The sequence below is a fragment of the Neovison vison genome, chromosome 11 (genome assembly GCF_020171115.1).
Source record: "Neovison vison isolate M4711 chromosome 11, ASM_NN_V1, whole genome shotgun sequence".
Taxonomy (NCBI): Eukaryota; Metazoa; Chordata; class Mammalia; order Carnivora; family Mustelidae; genus Neogale; species Neogale vison.
The window spans coordinates 142,476,782-142,496,517 of NC_058101.1; the positions used below are offsets into that span (position 1 = coordinate 142,476,782).

The 19,736-nt window shown below is 32.8% G+C and overlaps 1 protein-coding gene across 3 annotated transcripts in view; it reads left to right on the plus strand.

Moving 5' to 3' along the window:
• Positions 1-19,736, plus strand: part of LRBA (LPS responsive beige-like anchor protein) — a 731,946-nt gene that overhangs the window by 154,567 nt on the left and 557,643 nt on the right. For all 3 annotated transcript variants that reach the window (XM_044224882.1, XM_044224884.1, XM_044224883.1), the window contains exons 21-22: positions 2,161-2,284; positions 2,599-2,791. In XM_044224882.1, the coding sequence (XP_044080817.1) occupies positions 2,161-2,284; positions 2,599-2,791 (317 nt within the window). The remainder of the gene's footprint in view (positions 1-2,160; positions 2,285-2,598; positions 2,792-19,736) is intronic.

Here is a 19,736-nt window from a genome sequence, read left to right on the forward strand (position 1 = left end):
GTACTCTCTTTTAGTACTCGTTTTAAAAACACATTTCTGAAGCCTAATTTTCTTCAGCCTTCAGGGAGACTTGATGTCATTATTTTAGAGAGTTAAAAAAAGAAAACCTTGACTGTATATAAGTGTAAAATATATTTTATGTGATTATGGGGAAGATGGCTTATTGAAGTAAGAATTTTAGAATATATTATCTAATATGTAGAATTAGAATATATTTAAAATATATATATTTATAATATAAAAGGATTTTAGAATATATTATATTATATTCTATATTATATTATATTATTATATAGTATAATTATAATTATATTATAATTAAATTAAATATATAATTATATATTATATAATATATTTAGAATATATTATATAGAATATATATAAATATAAAATATATTTTATGTGATTATGGGGAAGATGGGTTATTAAAGTAAGAATTTTAAAATATATTTAGAATATTTAGAATATATCTAAATAAAGAATATTTAGAATAATTTTAAAGTATATTGAAATATTAGACTATATTATCTAAATATTTAGAATATACTTAGAATATTTAGAATATAGGGGCGCCTGGGTGGCTCAGTGGGTTAAGCCGCTGCCTTCAGCTCAGGTCATGATCCCAGGATCCTGGGATTGAGCCCCACATCGGGCTCTCTGCTCAGCCGGGAGCCTGCTTCCTTCTCTCTCTCTCTGCCTGCCTCTCTGCCTGCTTGTGATCTCTCTCTGCCAAATAAATAAATAAAATCTTAGAAAAAATGGGAAATGGGTCTTTTAAAAAAAAAAGAATATTTAGAATATATAATATTACAGTATACTAATAACATATCTTTAGAATATTAATATATTAATATTAATATATTTAGGATATATTAATATATTTAGAATATTAATATATTTAGGATATATTAATATATTTAGAATATTAATATATTTAGGATATATTAAATTAAGAATATATACTAAATAGAATATATTAGAATATAATTATAGAGTATACATATAGAATAATATAGGTAATACACTGTCTCAGAAAAGACATACCATAGAGTATGGTGTTTAAAAACATAAGCTGCCTGGCTTTTTATCTTGTCTGTCACTTTGGATAAATTATTTAATTTCTGTGTGCCTCACTTTTCTTATCTCTAAAATGGGGATAATAATAGTATTTACCCATCACTGTATATGGGTTAATACCTGTATTTTCTTAAAACAGTGGCTCAAAATAGCATATTTCTTGAAATTAGTCGTTAGTCTCATCATCGTTATCATTATTATGATTATCGTCATCATGGTTTTCATTGTTCAGGTAGAGAAGTTTTAGTTTGTCATTAGAAGAATTAAGAAATTACTCCCCAAATGTCTTTCATTGTATTTATTGATAAAGTAGCTTCATACTTACTGTTTTGTACTTATTGCTTCAGAATCACCAAAGAACCTTGGCAAAAGGCTAATTTAGAAGTTCTGAATGTAATTGGGTAAAAACTTATTTAACTTTAGATTTAGGGTTATAGCTGTTCTTGTTTCTTTAAAGTTCTGTATTTAAGTATATATTTTAAAGAATTTTTTTTTCCTTAAAGCTAAGTATTAGAAATTTATACAGTGTTATATTTAAGACCATTACAGTAGCAGTTTCATTTGTATTTATTTGGGGTGTTGAATAGGTTTTAATTTCTGTTGAGTTTTTAATCTAATTTTAATTTTGAACTTCTGGAAGAAAATCTTGATAACTTTTAAATTTCATGATAAAGGAAAGGCTATATGCATACCAGGAATTTTGTTGAAGAAGCGGAGTTTTTTCTGAGATTCTGATTATAGCTTTTTTTTTTTTTTTTTTTTTTTAAGATCAACTTTACTGTTTGGCAGAGATAGAGTTGTCAGTAGTTTTACTATTATTTAATTCATTTTAAATTTAATTTGATTTAATGTAAAATTCAACTTTTATACATTTGTAATGACAAAATATAAATTCCCTTTCTTACGGATGCTTTTAATGAATGTATTGTTACTCTTTTCTGCAGATGATTTTTTTTAAATAACAAAAATGGATGTTTTCAGTAGACATATATGTCAGGGAAACTAGAGAAATATATTAATGATATTTCATCATTAATTTTTTGTGATATTTTGGTTTTTATTAATTTATGAATTATCTTACAGAGATACTAAAAGTAATTGCAACCCTACTTCGAAATTCTCCCCAGTGTCCAGAGAGCATGGAAGTTCGCAGAGCCTTTCTTTCTGACATGATTAAACTTTTTAATAACAGTAGAGAAAACAGAAGGTGAGTGGGATCAGAAAGCAATTATTTGCATATTCAAGTCCAGGTTTGAGTGAAACCATTTTTTTCTAATAAGGATTGTTTTAAAAAATACTGTGAAATGAATTTTCCATATGCTTTTTTCATTAGAGGTATATAGATAATGTAGCATACATTTAAACTGAGTTTTCAGTACCCCTGTCTTTAATTGTTTTAAATCATACATAGAGGTGCCTTTTTGGGGTTATTTTGTTTTAAATTTTTACTTTTTAGAATTCTTAGGGATAAGTTTGTTTTTTTTTTCCCCCAGTACTTCAGTATCCTTTTATAATTTTCAGGAGCTTGCTACAGTGTTCTGTATGGCAAGAGTGGATGCTTTCTCTTTGCTATTTCAATCCTAAGAATTCTGATGAGCAAAAGATAACAGAAATGGTGTATGCCATATTCAGAATCCTACTTTACCATGCAGTCAAATATGAGTGGGGTGGCTGGCGTGTGTGGGTAGACACCTTATCAATCACACATTCAAAGGTAAGTTTTTTTTTAATGAAAATGTATTTTAGTGTTTTAAATGTCTATAATTTTGATTTTACTCATTATTCTCTGAAAACGCAGTAAAAGGAACAACTTTTGAAAAAAGCGAATCTCTAGACAGAAAGTTTTTCCAATGTTTTTAGAATCAAAATATGTTTTTCAAATGTTATTTTTATGTATGCTTACCTTAATAAAGTGAAACCTCATGCCACAACATAAAGAAATATATTTTTGTAGATATGGTTCTCTAAATTTTAGGGTACTTGGAAGCTTTTGAACACAAGGTGGCGCAGTATAGTCAAAGATGAGGTGTTATTCTAATAATGTAAGGTGGTTGAATAAATAGAAAAGCTCAGGCTAATGTTTGATCTTTGCTCACATTACAGTCAGTTAAAAAATTGATTTGAAAGAAGCTGCTAGTCTTTTTTTTTTTTTTTTAACCTAAGCCAGTGTAAGTTAGTTATTTATGGATGGCTTTTGTTTGAAATTGTTTACAAAATACTCTAGATACACAAGAAGGTTTAAAGAATAATATATCTACCGGTATTTATGATATTGGATTCTCCATCCCAGTTGCTTTGTCTGTCATTGTTAGCCCCTCTCTCCTTCCCCGCTAACCTTAATTTGGATGTTTCATTATTTCTGTTTCTTATATATATTTTTTACAACACACACATGTCTAAACACTGAAGAATTTTATTTTTTATGTTGTTTTTTTTTTTTTTAAAGATTTTATTTATTTATTTGACAGACAGAGATCACAAGTTGGCAGAGAGACAGGCAGAGAGAGAGAGAGGAAGGGAAGCAGGCTCCTTGCTGAGCAGACAGCCGGATATGGGGCTCGATCCCGGGACCCTGGGATCATGACCTGAGCTGAAGGCAGAGGCTTTAACCCACTGAGCCACCCAGGCGCCCCTTACTTTTTATATTTATACTTGGTATAATTGGTATCATATTAAACACACTTTCTGTAGCTTGCTGTTTTTACTTGTCATTGTTTGAGATTCATCCACATTGACCCATGTAATTGTGTTCATTTTCTCAGTTGTGTTGTATTCCATGGCATGGCTTTATTCATTTACCGGTCAATGAGTATTTTTGATACATTTTGAATATATTTGGAAGTTTCCCTTTCTATATTCCTAGAAGTGGACTTGCTGACTTGTGAGATGCAAGTGTTGAACATTAGATAATAATGCAGATTTTTTCCCAAGTAGTATATCCATTTCTGTGTTTGCTGGTGATGTGTAAGTTCTCATTACTTTGCATTACTTCATTACTTGGTTTGGCTGAAGTTTTAAAATTTGCAAATTTGACAAATTTTAAATGTTGAATTGCCATAATTTTAATTTATATTATTGTGTCATAGGAGCTTTACAGATATATTCTTATCTTAATCTCTTGCTTGCTCTATTATTTATGAATATCTTCTGCCAGTTTGTGGTTTAGTGACTTAATTTTTAGAGTTTCATATTTGTATCTTCTGAGGAAATTTTACATTTCAAATAATGCATAAAATTTGTTAATTTTTTTTATGGTTTATGTACTTTGTGTCTTGTTCAACAGCTCTTCCTGTATTCAGAAGGAATATAATTATATAAATTATAAATTGACTAGAAGGAATAAAAAATAGAAATGATACATTTGATTTATCTTTTAATGTTTTATTGACTATCATAGTTATTTCTCTGAAATATTTTGCTATTCTTTTGGACTATATTATTTCCTAAATATATATTTTTAGGTGTTTGAATAATTTTTAGTTATTTGAATGTACTTAAGAGTTATTTATTCTGCTTTCTCATTACTTAATGAGAGGAAGGTATGTTACTATCATAAGGATTTACAAAGATAGCTTAGATTGGAAGATACCACTACTAATTTATGTTTGTAAGAGCCATTTATAAAATCAAGTCTTTCCATTGCTAAATTAAAAAAAAGACTTGATTTTATAAAATGGCTTTTAATCACTCCATTTTTGAGCTTACCAGTTTTGTCTAAGGCAAATATGGCATGAGAGTCAAATCTAGCCTAATGTGTTTTTGTAAATAAAGTTTTATTGAAACATAAGTACCTCCATTTATTCATATATTTTCCTCTGGCTGCTTTCATGCCACAGGTATTCAGTATTTGCAACAGAGACTGTATGGCTTCGAACTCTAAGATATTTACTGTTTGGTACTTTGTACAGAGACTGTTTGCAATCTCTTATCTAACTTAATTTAGTTTGTGCTGGTGCCCAGATCTTTTTTTTTTTTTTTTTTAACTAACATATAATGTATTATCAGGCTTACACATTTCACAGCACTCAGTGTAACACATACCCTCCCCAATGTCCATAACTCCACTTTCTGCTAGTATTGTTTTCCTCTTTATAAATGATCATGAGAAGAACAGGATTGAATTTGGGTCTTATATACATTTGGATTGGATTTCATATCTGTGTGGGGGAATTCTAGGTTAGCAGAGTGCCAGTATAAATTAGATTTTTCAGATTTTCAAAATGTTTTTTTTGAAAAAAAAAAAAACAACAAAAAACAAAAAACTTTCTCTATGCACTTCTGTTTGTTCAAGTCCTTCAGAAGAATGGCTAGAGGAGTATAATATTGAGAGCAGTAGTATTACAAAAGTATAATCTTGGAAGCTTGGGAAACCTTTTTAGGAAGGTATGAGGTACTCCTTTCCCAGCTACATATCTATTTGAAAGTGGGTTTTTTTCATATACATAGACCAAAACAGTATATAATAACAGATAGAATATAAAAGCAGATATTAGAATGCAACCATCATCTATTAAGCTAGAATTTTGAGATTTGCAAAAAATGTGAAATTTTAGCACTCTTCTCATTATTTTTTTTGAAAAAGTCTTTTTAAAAGAAATGTTCATATTAATGTAATCCTTTTTGTTGTTTTAAAGTTAATTAGTATTTGTAAAATTTCTTACTCTAATATGGTAAGTAGTAATAGTTATATCTCATATAAATAAAAAGTTTTGGGGAGCCTCAGTACTTTTAAGAGTGTAAAGCATCCTGAGACAAAACATCTTGAGAACTGCTGAAATCATAGGGTATTTAGGGCAGTAGTCTAGTCTCTACATACAAAATAAAAAGGCTGGACTAGGAAGTACCTCAGGTATCTTTGAAATTTTGAGCATTTATTGATATCCAGTTACCAGTCCATTTATATAAGCAATAAAGAGAATATGGGGTTTGGACACAGAGTAGTTCTGGCTTTGAATTCTGGTGTGTAGTAGTTTTTACTTGTATAAACTCAGGCAAGTTTCTAAAATTTTCTTAACTGTAAGTGTCTAATATAGAAATGATCAATGAGGATATAAATGTGAAGTTAATGAAAGAAATAACAGAAAATAGGATGAACTATTCAGTGACTATTTTCCTTTGTTAAAACTCTATCATTCTGGGACGCCTGGGTGGCTCAGTGGGTTAAGCCTTTTCCTTCAGCTCAGGTCATGATTTCAGGTCCTGGGATTGAGCCCCACATCGGGCTCTTTGCTCAGTGGGGAACCTGCTTCTCTCTCTCTCTCTGCCTGCCTCTCTGCCTACTTGTGATCTTTCTCTGTCAAATAAATAAATAAAATCTTAGGAAAAAACCCACAAAACTCTATCAATCTTCCTAGTCATGTTTTCATTCTCACTGTCAACATTCTAGTTCAGGCCCCAAGTCACTTCATGTTTGATATAAATTCAACTTTTAAAATGAGGAATTACTTATGTCCCCAATAATTTGTGTAGCACTATATGCTGTGAACTGTTACAGTGGAAGAATTGTGACTATCCAGCTTAACATGCTGTGTGGGTTTCCCTGTCCAGTCCCCACCCCAAACCTAATCACCATTTTGAATTTTGTGCTTACCATTTCCTTCTTAAAAATCATTAAAAAATGTATTCCTTAGTGATATATTGTCTAGTTTTCCCTATTTTTATAGTTATGAAAATGACATAAAAATGACATCATACTTTGTGGATGCTTCTCTTACTTTTTTCTCTGTCAAACCTTTTATTTTTAAGATTTGTTTTTATTGTCACATATAGCTTTGGTTTGTTCATTCACAGTGCTGTGAATAACTGAGGTGTTCAAAGGCAGTGGTGTTCCTATAGTTGTCAGTTTAATACTTCTTATAACTGTGACTTACAGTAAGAAGTTTATAGTAGCCACATATGTATATAGATGGACTCACAGAAACCCTTCTCCTCTCACACACCTGAAACCTAGGTTTCAGGAGACAGTATTTGCCCTTACTAAACTTTGGTTTATAGAGATGCATTCTTATGTTTAAAAATGCTGATGATGCCCCAGCGAGTTGATTCTGTGATCAGCCAGCTGAATTATCTTCAATTTGAAAAGAGCACTGCTCTAGGAAATATAAGTAGAATTGCTAGATTCTAAGTAATGGTCTACCCTCTAATCCATGACACTTCAGGTTTCTTATTTTTGCAAGGTTTTGTATTCTGCCTACATTAAAGTTTTTTCCTCACTCAGTGATTTTGTATGTAGTTTTTTATACATGTCTAGATCACTTTGACTCTGCATATTTCTAATGGTCAGTAGCCTTAGGTATTATTTTCCTCTAGATTTATTAAGCTAAAAATAACTTATATAGTGTTATTCCCTCCATAAACACTTTGTTCTAATTTTCATAAAAAGGGAAATAATGTAATTTTTTTAAACAAAATAGTTTTTTTATCATCTTTCATTTTCCCTTGAAAAAAGAGTTTCTTACCTTACCTTCCACTGTTTTACTTGGCAAAAATCTTTGCTCTGTCTTGGTTCTAGTCTTATATCAGTCTTTGTTAAATCTTCATTTTTGTTTACATGGCATCAGCTTTGTATTCCTTTGTACTTAACCAAATCCTTTATATTTTTCAGGAATTTAGCTAACTAAATCACTTATATGACAGTTTTCATACAGAATGTATGAATGAATTATATTCTGTATGAATTCACAGTGCTTAATTTTCTGTTGGTATCTTAAATGTCCTTTCTCTCCCTCCTTTTCCTCTTCCCCTGACTTCCTCCTGTCTTTCTCTCCCCATCTACCTCCTCACACTCCCTAGTCATCAACTAATCAGTCTTTTGTACCTGCTAACTCTAACTATTGCTTTGACTGTGAGTACCTAGTGCAGTCTGTGCTGCCTTCTGTCACTGGCAGCTAACTCCTCCCATTTGCTTGTCTCTTCTTTTATCCACACTCTCAGACTTTCAGCATTCCTCCATCCCTTCCGTACTCCTGCCTTCACCCTTCCCCCAGACTATGTTTCTTTTTTTTTTTGGGTTTTATCCTTAGTGAATCTGTGTTTGTTTTGTCCCTGCTTCTTTCCTCCCCACTCTCTCTGTTGGATAGTTCGGTACTCTTGGTCTCTCTTGATCATTTTCAGTTACTCTGTCTTTAGGTCTTACTCCAGTTGCCCACCACTTTTCTTCCCTTTTTTCTTTCTTTTCTGCTATTCCCTTTTCTTCTTCTACCTTCTTCTGTTTGAGTACTTTTCGGTTACTATGTAAGATAGAAAGATGAATCAGGAACACATCTTAGAAGTTACTGTCTACTATGGAAGATAATATAAGTACAAATATAAGTACAAAAAGATTAAAAAACTAAGGCAAGAAGGACTAAGTGGCATAGAAGAGATACGGTGAAAAGATAGCCTTACATGAAGACATCTGAGAGGTTTGTAGAAAAAAGGTCATTTGATGACAGCATTGAAGGGTGAATAGGATTTGGGGATGTAGAGTTTGGGGTGGTGAGCATCACTGGTGGAGGAATTGACATACACAAAGGTGAAAAGGTGATGTTACTGAGGAAAAAGCATGGTGAATTGTTGGTTTGCTTGGGGATTAGTAAACGAAGAAGAGCGGTGATAAGTAATAGGGCAAATATAGACTACTATTTAATTATGGATGATCCTATAATCTCTCATATTACTGGTTAAATGTCAGTTCTCATGTTTTATTTTGGATGTTCATTGTAAAGTCTAATCAGCAGGGACAAAAGGTCTTACATATCTTCATGTCTCCATAGAACTGTGAATAGAGCTAAGTACTTGGCAGTTGCACATTAAATATTTGATGTGGGAAGGAGAAGGAAAATAAACAGCATTATTGTTTGGGGCTATTTATTTCAACTGTCACTTCGTATCCTGCCACCCTGTGTGTGCCTTAGTGTCTCAGTCTTCTTTTATCAGTGAGGGATGAAATAGCTTCACCAGCTATCTTTTAAAGCACCTGTGTCATCACCACACACAGTAGGGTTTGGGAGTCACTCATCAGAGTAACGTTGGATGTGTATTTTATTTTATTTTATTTTATTTTTTTAAAGATTTTATTTATTTATTTGACAGAGAGAGATCACAAGTAGGCAGAGAGGCAGGCAGAGAGAGAGAGAGGAGGAAGCAGGCTCTCTGCTGAGCAGAGAGCCTGATGCGGGACTCGATCCCAGGATCCTGAGATCATGACCTGAGCCGAAGGCAGCGGCTTAACCCACTGAGCCACCCAGGCGCCCCGGATGTGTATTTTATTATAGTGTCTTGGACCTCATCTCACAATCCTAATCTCAGTGTCATGGGATGTCCCCAGAAATTTGTTTTGAAGTCATCCTTTCTTATGCACCCTAATTTTGAGTGCCCCTTTGAGTGTATGGGGAATTAATTTTACTAACTTCGCTTCCCACCTTTATACTAAGCTGCTACTATAATAAGCTCTTTAGAAAGTATTGCAGATACAGAGGAATTCTACATCAATTGAATATGGTCCCCAGTTAAGACCCCTTAATCCTTTTAAAAAAACTATTATTAAAGAAAACCTTTCTTATCATTCTGGAAACATGTTACAGTGCAGAGAATGTTGAAGGAAAAATATAAACTATTCTTATGTAGTTCTGATAACAGTATTTTTTAGACTCAATTTATACACAGAAAACCCGAAGTATGCTTTGTATGTTTTATATGTATATATTTAGTTTATGTTACATAAAACTTACCATCTATATATATTTATAGTTTACATGTTATACGTAGTTTATATATACAGGTTTAATTAGTTTATATATTTTCTTTACTCCAGTGACATATGGCTTTAAGCAGATATTAAAACCTTTACACAGAAAATAGTTACTTTATGGAGAGACCTCTTTTGCCTCTTGGTTCAAGAACTAGTCTTTGAATCAAGTTTTAGGAATAAAATTATAAAATGGAATAAATGCTGATTAAGTCAATTGCAGAAAATTTTTATCTGCATAAAACTGGACTTAAAATTTTTTTGCTGTTAAAGTATACTTTAAAAAAAATATTTTATTTATTTGAAAGAAAAAGATCACAAGTAGGTAGAGAGAGGGGAAGGGAGGCGGGCCCCCTATTGAGCAGAGAGCCCGATGCAGGGCTCAATCCCAGGACCTTGGGATCATGACTTGAGCCGAAGGCAGAGGCTTTAACTCACTGAGCCACCCAGGTGCCCCTAAAGTATACTTTTAAAAATAAATGCTAAATCTTTACTTAACCCTGGGAGGGGGAAGAAGAAAGCTTAGAATTACAAATTGGTTCTTGCGATTTTTATTTTTAAAGTTTAGTAAGTGTCTTTAGTTTTATTTCTTTATGTGAATTCTTTTCATTGGTGAAAAGCTTTTCTCATAAGGTTTATACAGAATTTATTTGAATATTCTATATTAATTATTTTTGGATTTTTAATATCTTGACATCCATTTTTAAAATAAAATGGACGACTGACATCCTAAGGTGCTTCAAATCAATATTTACTAAAGTTTAAGATGGAGCTTAAATGATTCAGTAAGTAGGTGAACAATTTGTAGCATGCTGTTAAAAATCTGCCAGAAGTATTGGAACCACATTTTTTTCTCTGGAAATATTCATTCTAAAGCTTTATATTTTTATATATGCAATATTGAAGTGATGCTTATTTTTTCTTTTTGCAGCCATTTAAAATCTCAATATCATAAATTTATAACATGGTTCTTGATAAAGTACTGGTGTGTAAAAAACTGTTGCAGAATTGTATAGCTTTTGCAGAGTTACATCAGGATACATTCAGCTGCTATAAAAAGCCAAAGAAACTCAATTGCAATTTTATTGTCCAGTTTGATAGATTTCCTGCCACCTTTGTAGCAGGGAAGCTGTGTGTCACTGTATCTCTCTCTCTTCCAACAGCTGAACTAGATTTTATAAGCAGTGATAGGTCTTCCAGTGTAACTGCGCTGGTAACTTTGGTCTTAAGGTTTGAAATATGTACTTGTTAAGAGTAACCTTCGTAATTTCATTATTTTCTTACGTGTTCTCTAGGTTGTTGTTGCTTATCTTTTCCTTTTCTTCTTCTTCTTTTTTTTTTTTTTCTTTTTTAAATTAAGTAGCCTCTATGCCCATGGTGGAGCCTGAGCTCCTGACCTCAGATCAAGAGTCCTATGCTCTGTTGACTAAGCCAGCCAGGCACCCCTCTTCTCCTGTTTTAAAATGCTTTAAATGAAACTCTGTCTTGAGTAATTAATTAATACTGTTTTCACTTGGTATGCTAGATTGCTTCTACTCTTTAATTAAAATTTAAATTAAGGCATTTAGAGTATCTTGAATTAAGAGAACTGTTCTAAAACATTTTTTTCTAAACAAATAAAACTCAAAACTTTAGATACTGTATTTTGTCTAGGCCTATATTATTGCAACTGCAACATAGAATGGGTCTGTGACTTAATAAGTAAGTAAAAGTTACTCACACTTATATGAATTTCAGTGGCTGCATATTATTAGGTATATATAACACATCATATTATGGAGAAGTAAAGTTAAGAGCAAAAGCTGAGCTTGATATAATATCTGAATGCTGTCAAGCTACTTGTTATTATAGGAAAGACTGATTGAGTAAATAATTTAATTTTACTTTTCATATCTGGCATTCTCCAAAATTTATTTGGAAAAATTCATGGAGGTGATACTTTAAGAATCTGTTGATTTATATTATTACAATGTACTGCATAAGAACTGTAGTTTAACTTTTCATTTATCCTAGAGGAATGTTGGGTCTGTTTTTATATAAATATCTCCTATTTTGTGGGATAAATTCCCATAATTCCAGGAGTCTGCTCATGTGTTAAAAGGTTTTAATAGGAGCTCCTGGGTAGCTCAGTTGGTTAAGCATCTTAGTCTTGATTTTTGCTCAGGTCATGATCTCAGGGTCATGGGATTGAGCCTAACTTGAGATTCTCTCTCTCCCTCCACCCTCCACCCCTCATCCTGCTCACATGTGAGCGTTCTCTCTCCCAATAAATAAAATAAAATGAAATATTCTAATAGGAATTGCTAATTTACCATCTAAAAATTTTTAAGAATTTATAGTCTAGGTTTTCATGAAAGCACCTGTCTAGGCAGTTCTTAACATTGGTTAAGTAAGATGGCTTTTAAAAAAAAAACAATTAGTAAGTTATTAACTGATACTTTATGTCACTGTGCTTCCTATTTTCATCTGTATAAATCAGGATAATGCTACCCACTTTTAGGGTTGCTCTGAAGATTATATATGCACTCGGAACAATATATGCCGAATGCTTAAGACAATATACAGTAAGTATTCTGTATATCTCAGCTGTTGCTACAAGTATTTAAAAATATTTCTGATATTGCCTATCAAAGCGAACCTAACTTGGTATTTATTACATGTGTATTTTTAAGCATGTTGTGGAACTGGGGAGCTATTGATTTACCTAGAAATTCTCATATTCTAAGGAATTTTGAGGGTAGAGTATATTCTTTTAAAGAAGTTTATTTTAAATTGTACAGTGTTTTCCATATGTTAATTTGGTATTTATAGAGATTAAGAAAGTACTAAGTGATTAGAAAGCCTCTGTTTAAATTGTATCTTCACCTGGGGTTAATAAGGAAGTGTTGCTCAGAAATCATATTATGAAAGAATAAAGTTTGTTTTTATTAGAGTTGCTTACTAAAAAAAGAAAAGATAAACTTCAGACCCCAAATTGATAAAACTTTGATATAATATCTGTATATTAGACCAGTTAAAATTCTAGAAGGAAACAATTGAGTAAATTAGTTTACTTTTCATATTCTGGATTTCTCCAAAACTATATTCAGAAAAATTGGTGGAGATAATTTTTTTAAAATGTATTGAAAATGGATTTAGAGATACCACCTTACACCACTTAGAATGGCCAAAATTAGCAAGACAGGAAACAACATGTGTTGGAGGGGATGTGGAGAAAGGGGAACCCTCTTACACTGTTGGTGGGAATGCAAGTTGGTATAGCCACTTTGGAGAACAATGTGGAGATTTCTCAAGAAATTAAAAATAGAGCTTCCCTATGACCCTGCAATTGCACTACTGGTATTTACCCCAAAGATACAGATGTAGTGAAAAGAAGAGCCATCTGTACCCCAATGTTTATAGTAGCAATGGCCATGGTTGCCAAACTGTGGAAAGAACCAAGATGCCCTTCAACAGACGAATGGATAAGGAAGAGGTGGTCCATATACACCATGGAGTATTATGCCTCCATCAGAAAGGATGAATACCCAGCTTTTGTATCAACATGGATGGGACTGGAAGAGATTATGCTGAGTGAAATAAGTCAAGCAGAGAGAGTCAATTATCATATGGTTTCACTTATTTGTGGAGCATAACAAATAGCATGGAGGACAAGGGGAGATGGAGAGGAGAAGGGAGTTGAGGGAAATTGGAAGGGGAGGTGAATCATGAGAGACTATGGACTCTGAAAAACAATCTGAGGGCTTTGAAGGGGCAGGGAGTGGGAGGTTGGGGGAACCAGGTGGTGGGTATGGGAGAGGACACGGATTGCATGGAGCACCGGGTGTGGTGCAAAAACAATGAATACTGTTACGCTGAAAATTAAAAAAAAATGAATTTTAAGCCTTTGAGAATGAATAGCATTATTTAATATAGCCTATGTGTAGAATTATATATATATATATATATACATATATATGAGATACTGTTAAAGAGAACCAGTGTCATCAGTTAAAGCAATAAAATAAGATTTTATTCAGGAACTGTTGCAATGGGAAAAGAGACCTGAGTGTATAACTGGGCTAAATTCTGAATACAGTGAGGATAATTGGGGATTTATAGCTAAGGAGCAGGGTAGGAGTGGGGAAGAGGCTGAGAAGGTGGAAAATTACCAAGAGGAACCATCCGGGTCAGGGAAGATGGTGGTTAAACAGACTTCTTTCTGAAAGCAGGCCAGGTTGATCAGGTGTCACTTGGGGCATGATGGGGTTGAGAAGTTTGATTCAGATTTCAGGGTGACCGGATACTGAGGGTGGGGATTCTTTCTAACCTGACTTAGCAGGATTCTTGCTGAAACTCAGAGATGCAGGTCTGGCAAGGACAGGGTCTGGTTGAGAAGAGGATTCAGAGGAACCTGAGATTTGCTCAAGGAGTCTTTTTTTTCCTACTTTAGAATCTCCTTTTTTTTTCTTTCCTTGGGAGATTGTATATAGCTATGTTCCTTTTTATTTATTTATTTATTTTTTGGTAGGAGGTTTATTTGAAGCTGCATAGGAATAGAATAATAGGGTATACAAGTCAAATTAGTTTGAAAATAATTTCTTAATTTCTCTGTGGTAAATTATATAGTTGTCTTTTCAAGTTGTGGATAAATAAAGTGTACCTTTACTTATACTATGAACTTTTGTCTCCTCGTGGTTTGCAAAGCTTTTAATAGTCTAATACTTGCTTACTGTTTACATGCCTATTTGCTGTTTTTATTGCTTACCACACCTAGAAATGCTTTAATTTTATTGCTTTACTGAATAGCTCAGCGTCTTAAGTGAACCATGTCCTTTGACCATCCATTCTTATAAACATTTTAAAAAATTTTTTCTGCATGTCACCTCTCTTTGTCCTTAACCCTTTTCTATTTTGCAAGTAAGAATTTATTACTGAAGTCCAAACTTGAATGTCAGTATCATCCTGCTACTTCCAGATGCTCCCAGGTATTCCTAGGCAACTTACATAATTTCTGTATATTTGTGGTAATATATTGTATATATCTCTAAACTACACTTCAAAGATTTCAAAAATTTAAAATATTTATAAAATTTATAAATTTTTAATAATTTAAAATTTATAAATTTACAAAATTTATAAAAGTATAAAAATACTTAAAATATTCCCAAAGGGTACGCAAAAAGTGTGAGGAAATGCAAAAGGATATTTCCTAGAACAGGAAGACTCAACATCATAAAGTTATAATAATTTGACATTTCTTTTGGATATTTTATAAATATAGTGAAATATCAAGAAGGTACTAACCAGTCATTTTTCCTTTGGTGGGGAAAAACACTAGTTAAAGTTGTCAAAGCTAATTACTAAGGAAAAGTACAGCAAAATATTTAAAAATATCCAGGGAAACTGTAACAAGCAATGAGAAGAGATTGACTCTATCAAATGCTAAAACATATTACCAAGTGTCAGTAATTTTAAAAATATAGTATTGATACATGATGAGATAGGTTGACTGGGAGAACAGAAAAGAAAGTCCAGAAATACGTGAAATTTCATAGAGGCTTTAGTATATTATAACTGACGCATCTCAAATCACCTGGGAGAAGATGGTCTGTTGGGACAATAAAAGGTTGACCTAGGGGGGGAAAAAGTTGGAGCATCAGGAATTTTAAAGTATGGATTAATTAATGGAGGGCAGAAAAACCATAAATAAGTACTAAGAGAAGTACAGAATATTCTTCTGTAATCTTAGATTGTATAAGAATTTCTATAATTTAAAATCTAGAACCATTAATGAGAAGAGAAAGACTAATAGTTTTTACTTCATTAAAACAAACAAAAATCTTTGTGATCAAAAAATCAAACCAAATACCATCAGCAAATTGTTTAGAAGCAGAGCAAAGGTAACATTGCTAACATATAAAGCCCTCCTAGAAAAAGATAGAAAAAACCGAATAGAAAAAATGGACTAAAGACATGATCAGACAAGCCATAGAAAACTAAGTTAAAAATTACTATAGGACCTCTGGCTAGCTCAGCTGGTTAAGTGTCCAACTGTTCATTTCAGCTTAGGTCATGATCTCAGGGTCGTGAGCTTGAGCGTCAGTCTCTTTGCTGGGTGTGAAGCCTGCTTAGGATTCTCTCTCTCAATCTGCCTCCCTCCCCCTCAAAAAATTACTTTAGATGTATAAAAAGACGCTTAATTTAGTCATTTGTAAGATTGCAGATTAAAACTATCCTGAAATAGTTCACTAAGATATAACTGATAAAAATATGGAACGGAATGTATAGCACATTTTAGTAAAACAGGAAAATGAGAATTTATGTTTGTATGTATATGCACGAAAATACCCTGGGAAGATACATAAGTTAATAACTGGTCCCTTGATTGTTGGGAATTATGCAGGTGAGGACCAGTGGAAGGAGGGAAACATACTACATACTATTTCTTGCTTTTGTTTTTTGTTTTTTAGATTGATTTATTTTAGAGAGAGCATGAGTGGGAGGGCAGAGGGAAAGGGAGAGAGAATCTGAAGCCGACTTTGCGCTAAGCATAGAGTTTGACAATGGGGCTCGATCTCATGAACTCGAGATCATAACCTGAGTTGAAACCAACAGTCAAAGGCTCAATTGACCACCCAGGTGCCTCTACATACTGTTTTATATTTGAATCATGTGAATTTTCAGAGAGGAAAAACTTTTCCTTGACTCTCTTAGAGTCCCTGGCTGGGCCTGAAAATTAAACTGACAAATAGAGGTTAACAGAAAAAAAAAAAAAATATATGTATGTACTTAATATGTTTTATGTTATTACATAGGAGCCTTTACATGAAAATGAAAGACATAAAGAAAGGGTTAAGCCTGAGTATTTTTATACTAGGTTTGATGAAGAGTGGAAAGTCATGGAAAAATAATAGGACAGAGGGTATGAGTTAAGGGTAGTAACTGGGGGAAAATTAGCAAGACCTGTTAATTTGGATTCTTTTCTGTATAAGGAATGCTCCTTTCCTCTGGGGTTTAGGGAAGGCATCTCTCCCATGAGAGTCTTTAGAGAGGGCGAGAGATCAGAGAGGTCAGATAGTTCTTCCTACAGCTGCCTTTTCTCAAATTTCCTTCATTTTAAAATATTCAATATGCTGATGTGCCATATTTTGTGGTAGTCCGTTCTGAACCCTATCAAAATATATTATCCTGTTCAGACAGTGCTTTTAAGTTTATTGTGTGGTGAAGGTATACTGCATATTATGTATAGGATTCATTCTCCTCATAGGATTGTTTTTCTTTGTTATGAAACTTAAAAAAATTTTTTTTATGGTATGCCTGGGAGGCTCATTCAGTTGGGTTTCCAACTGTTGATTTCAGCTCAGGTCTCAACCTTAGGGTCATGAGTTCAAGCCCTGCCTTGGGCTCCATACTGGAAGTGGAACTTACTTTAAAAAAAAATCAGAACAAAACAAAAACAAAAAGCCTTTTTTTGTAACTATTTTTTTTAAAAATAATTTTCTTAAGTATTTTTTTAGATAGCCGAGGCCTTATACTTGATACCTCTCTGTTAATGTTGTATTAAGGTAGCATTTAAGAACTTAAGTTTAACCAGAATATTCAGATTTCTAACCAAGATGCTTTGTATAAAATAGATCAGTAAATATTTTAACCTTATAAATATTAATAACTTGACTTTATTGTATCTGTTACCTTATACCATTGTTGTTGTGGGGTTAGAACCTCTATAAAAGATCTCTTTGTGGTAGTGATCATTTTGAGCTATGCTGATTGATATTCCATATAGGACGATTCAACTGTTTTTAACGAGACCTTATTTATCAGCTATGAAATGTTGGCAACCTAAGAATTAGAAGTTAGTGTGTCATATTCAGCTGATATTTCCATAGGAAAATAACATGCCATGAAAAGATGCATTTGCTTGAAAAAGAAGGCCAGTTCCTAAACTTTGCCTAACATTTAAAAGTCTTAATTTTTATAGGTTAAAATCTTTTAAATATATGGATGAATGATGTTAATCTTTTGATGTATTATATTCATCTTTTATCTCCTAATTAGTAAATTTGAGTACCAATTAAGCTGAAAGTAATGGCAAAATAAATGTAATCATTAGTTCATGAGTATCTTTAACTCTAGTAGTTTATAGAAGTGATTTCCAAACATTACAAACAGCTATAGATTAGCTATCAAATGATTGTGAAGATTAATGACTAGTCTTTTAGCTGGGTAATTTAGAACCGTATCTGGTAATTAATTAGGAATTATCAGTCACAAATACCTTTAGGAAAAACAGTATCAAAAAAGATAACAACAATGATAATTGCACAGTTGCCACTTAGCTTTTAGAGTAGTGAAGTAAATTAAAGAGAAATTTCAAAATCAGGTTCAGAATTTTGAAAGAATTTCTAGGATTTAAATTTACAGAAGGAAGAATAAACAAGTTGGTTTGCTTAGGAAATACAAAACACTATTTAGAACAGATTTGACTGCAAGTCTGTATAATCTGGAAAGAAAGAAGAAAGCTATTCCCTGTGGCAGCTTCAGGATGTGCTTTATGAAAGTAAATATTGCTTTGAATTGAAATTGAATTATTATTATTATTATTAATACTAAAGTAGGCTCTACACTGGGTGTGGAGTCCAACATAGGGCTTGTACTTATGACCCTGAGATCAAGCTGTGAGCTGTGATCAAGAATCCAATGCTTAACTTACTGACCCACCCATGTACCCCTGAAATATGTATTATATAAAGCATCTTTTGCTCTTAGAATTTTAACATTTAATGATATTTTTTAAACTTATTATCATTTATATACTTATTTTTTAAAAAGTTTATTTAGGGGTGCCAGTCTGGCTCAGTTGGTTAAGCGTCTGCCTTCAGCTCGGGTCATGATCCCAGGGTCCTGGGATCGAGCCCCATGTCAGGCTCCCTGCTCGGCAGGGAGTCTGCTTCTCCGTCTCCTTCTACCCTTCCCCCCAGTTTATGCTCCGTCTCTCTCCCTCTCTCAAAGATAAATAAAATCTCAAAAAAAAAGTTTATTTAAATAATCTCTGTACTCAACATGGGGCTCAAACAACCCTAAGATCAAAAGTTCCACACTCTTCTGACTGAGCCACCCAGGCGCCACTGGATTTATTTTTAGTTTTAATCACTAAAAGTTTTATTGTTTATTTATATTCTGATACCTAACCCTTTGTTGATTTTTACATGTTTTTCCAAAACCATTTTTGCAGTGGTTCTGTCAGTCTACATAACTTGGTACTTTGGAATACTAACTCATAATACATTCAACGCTAGTAAAACGCTTACGATTATTTTTACTTAATGCCTGTCTTCTTTTGTTTTTTATATTCAATTGACTCAAACTTACATGTCTGGATCATCTTGACATACTCTGACTAATTTTCTTTGGTGTTTATTTGTCTTGAGTTATGATTTATGTTTCATGAGAATAGAAAACTCTTCTGTTTTTAGGTATTGTATCTTGTGACTGCCACTAACGTGTAATATTGTAATAAATTTTGACTGAAAGAATGTGACTTTGTTATATAGAGCTATTTTTGACTGAAAGAACGTGACTTTGTAATATAGAGCTATTTGCTAGGTGCACATCTGTCTCAGCATCATGATTGCTGGTAGACCTTTTTATGCCTTGGTGACCAGAAGTGCAGTGGAAATAGTATACATTTAGAATAGTATACCAGTGAACATTTAAGCCTGCTGTGTGACTGTAGTGAGAACAGCCTTTGGGTCTGTTTCCAAATATACTGCCAAAAACTTTGTCATTTCCAGCTTCTTAGCCTGAGAATGGGCTTTAGAAAATTTCCCAGCTTGTTACTGTCCGTTTATCTTTGCTGGTTCGTGCATGTATACTGCCTTTCTTCCCAGGATATACCCCTTTTATTTTCTATGAAGTTTATGCTTACATTAAAAACTTCTTTTGCATT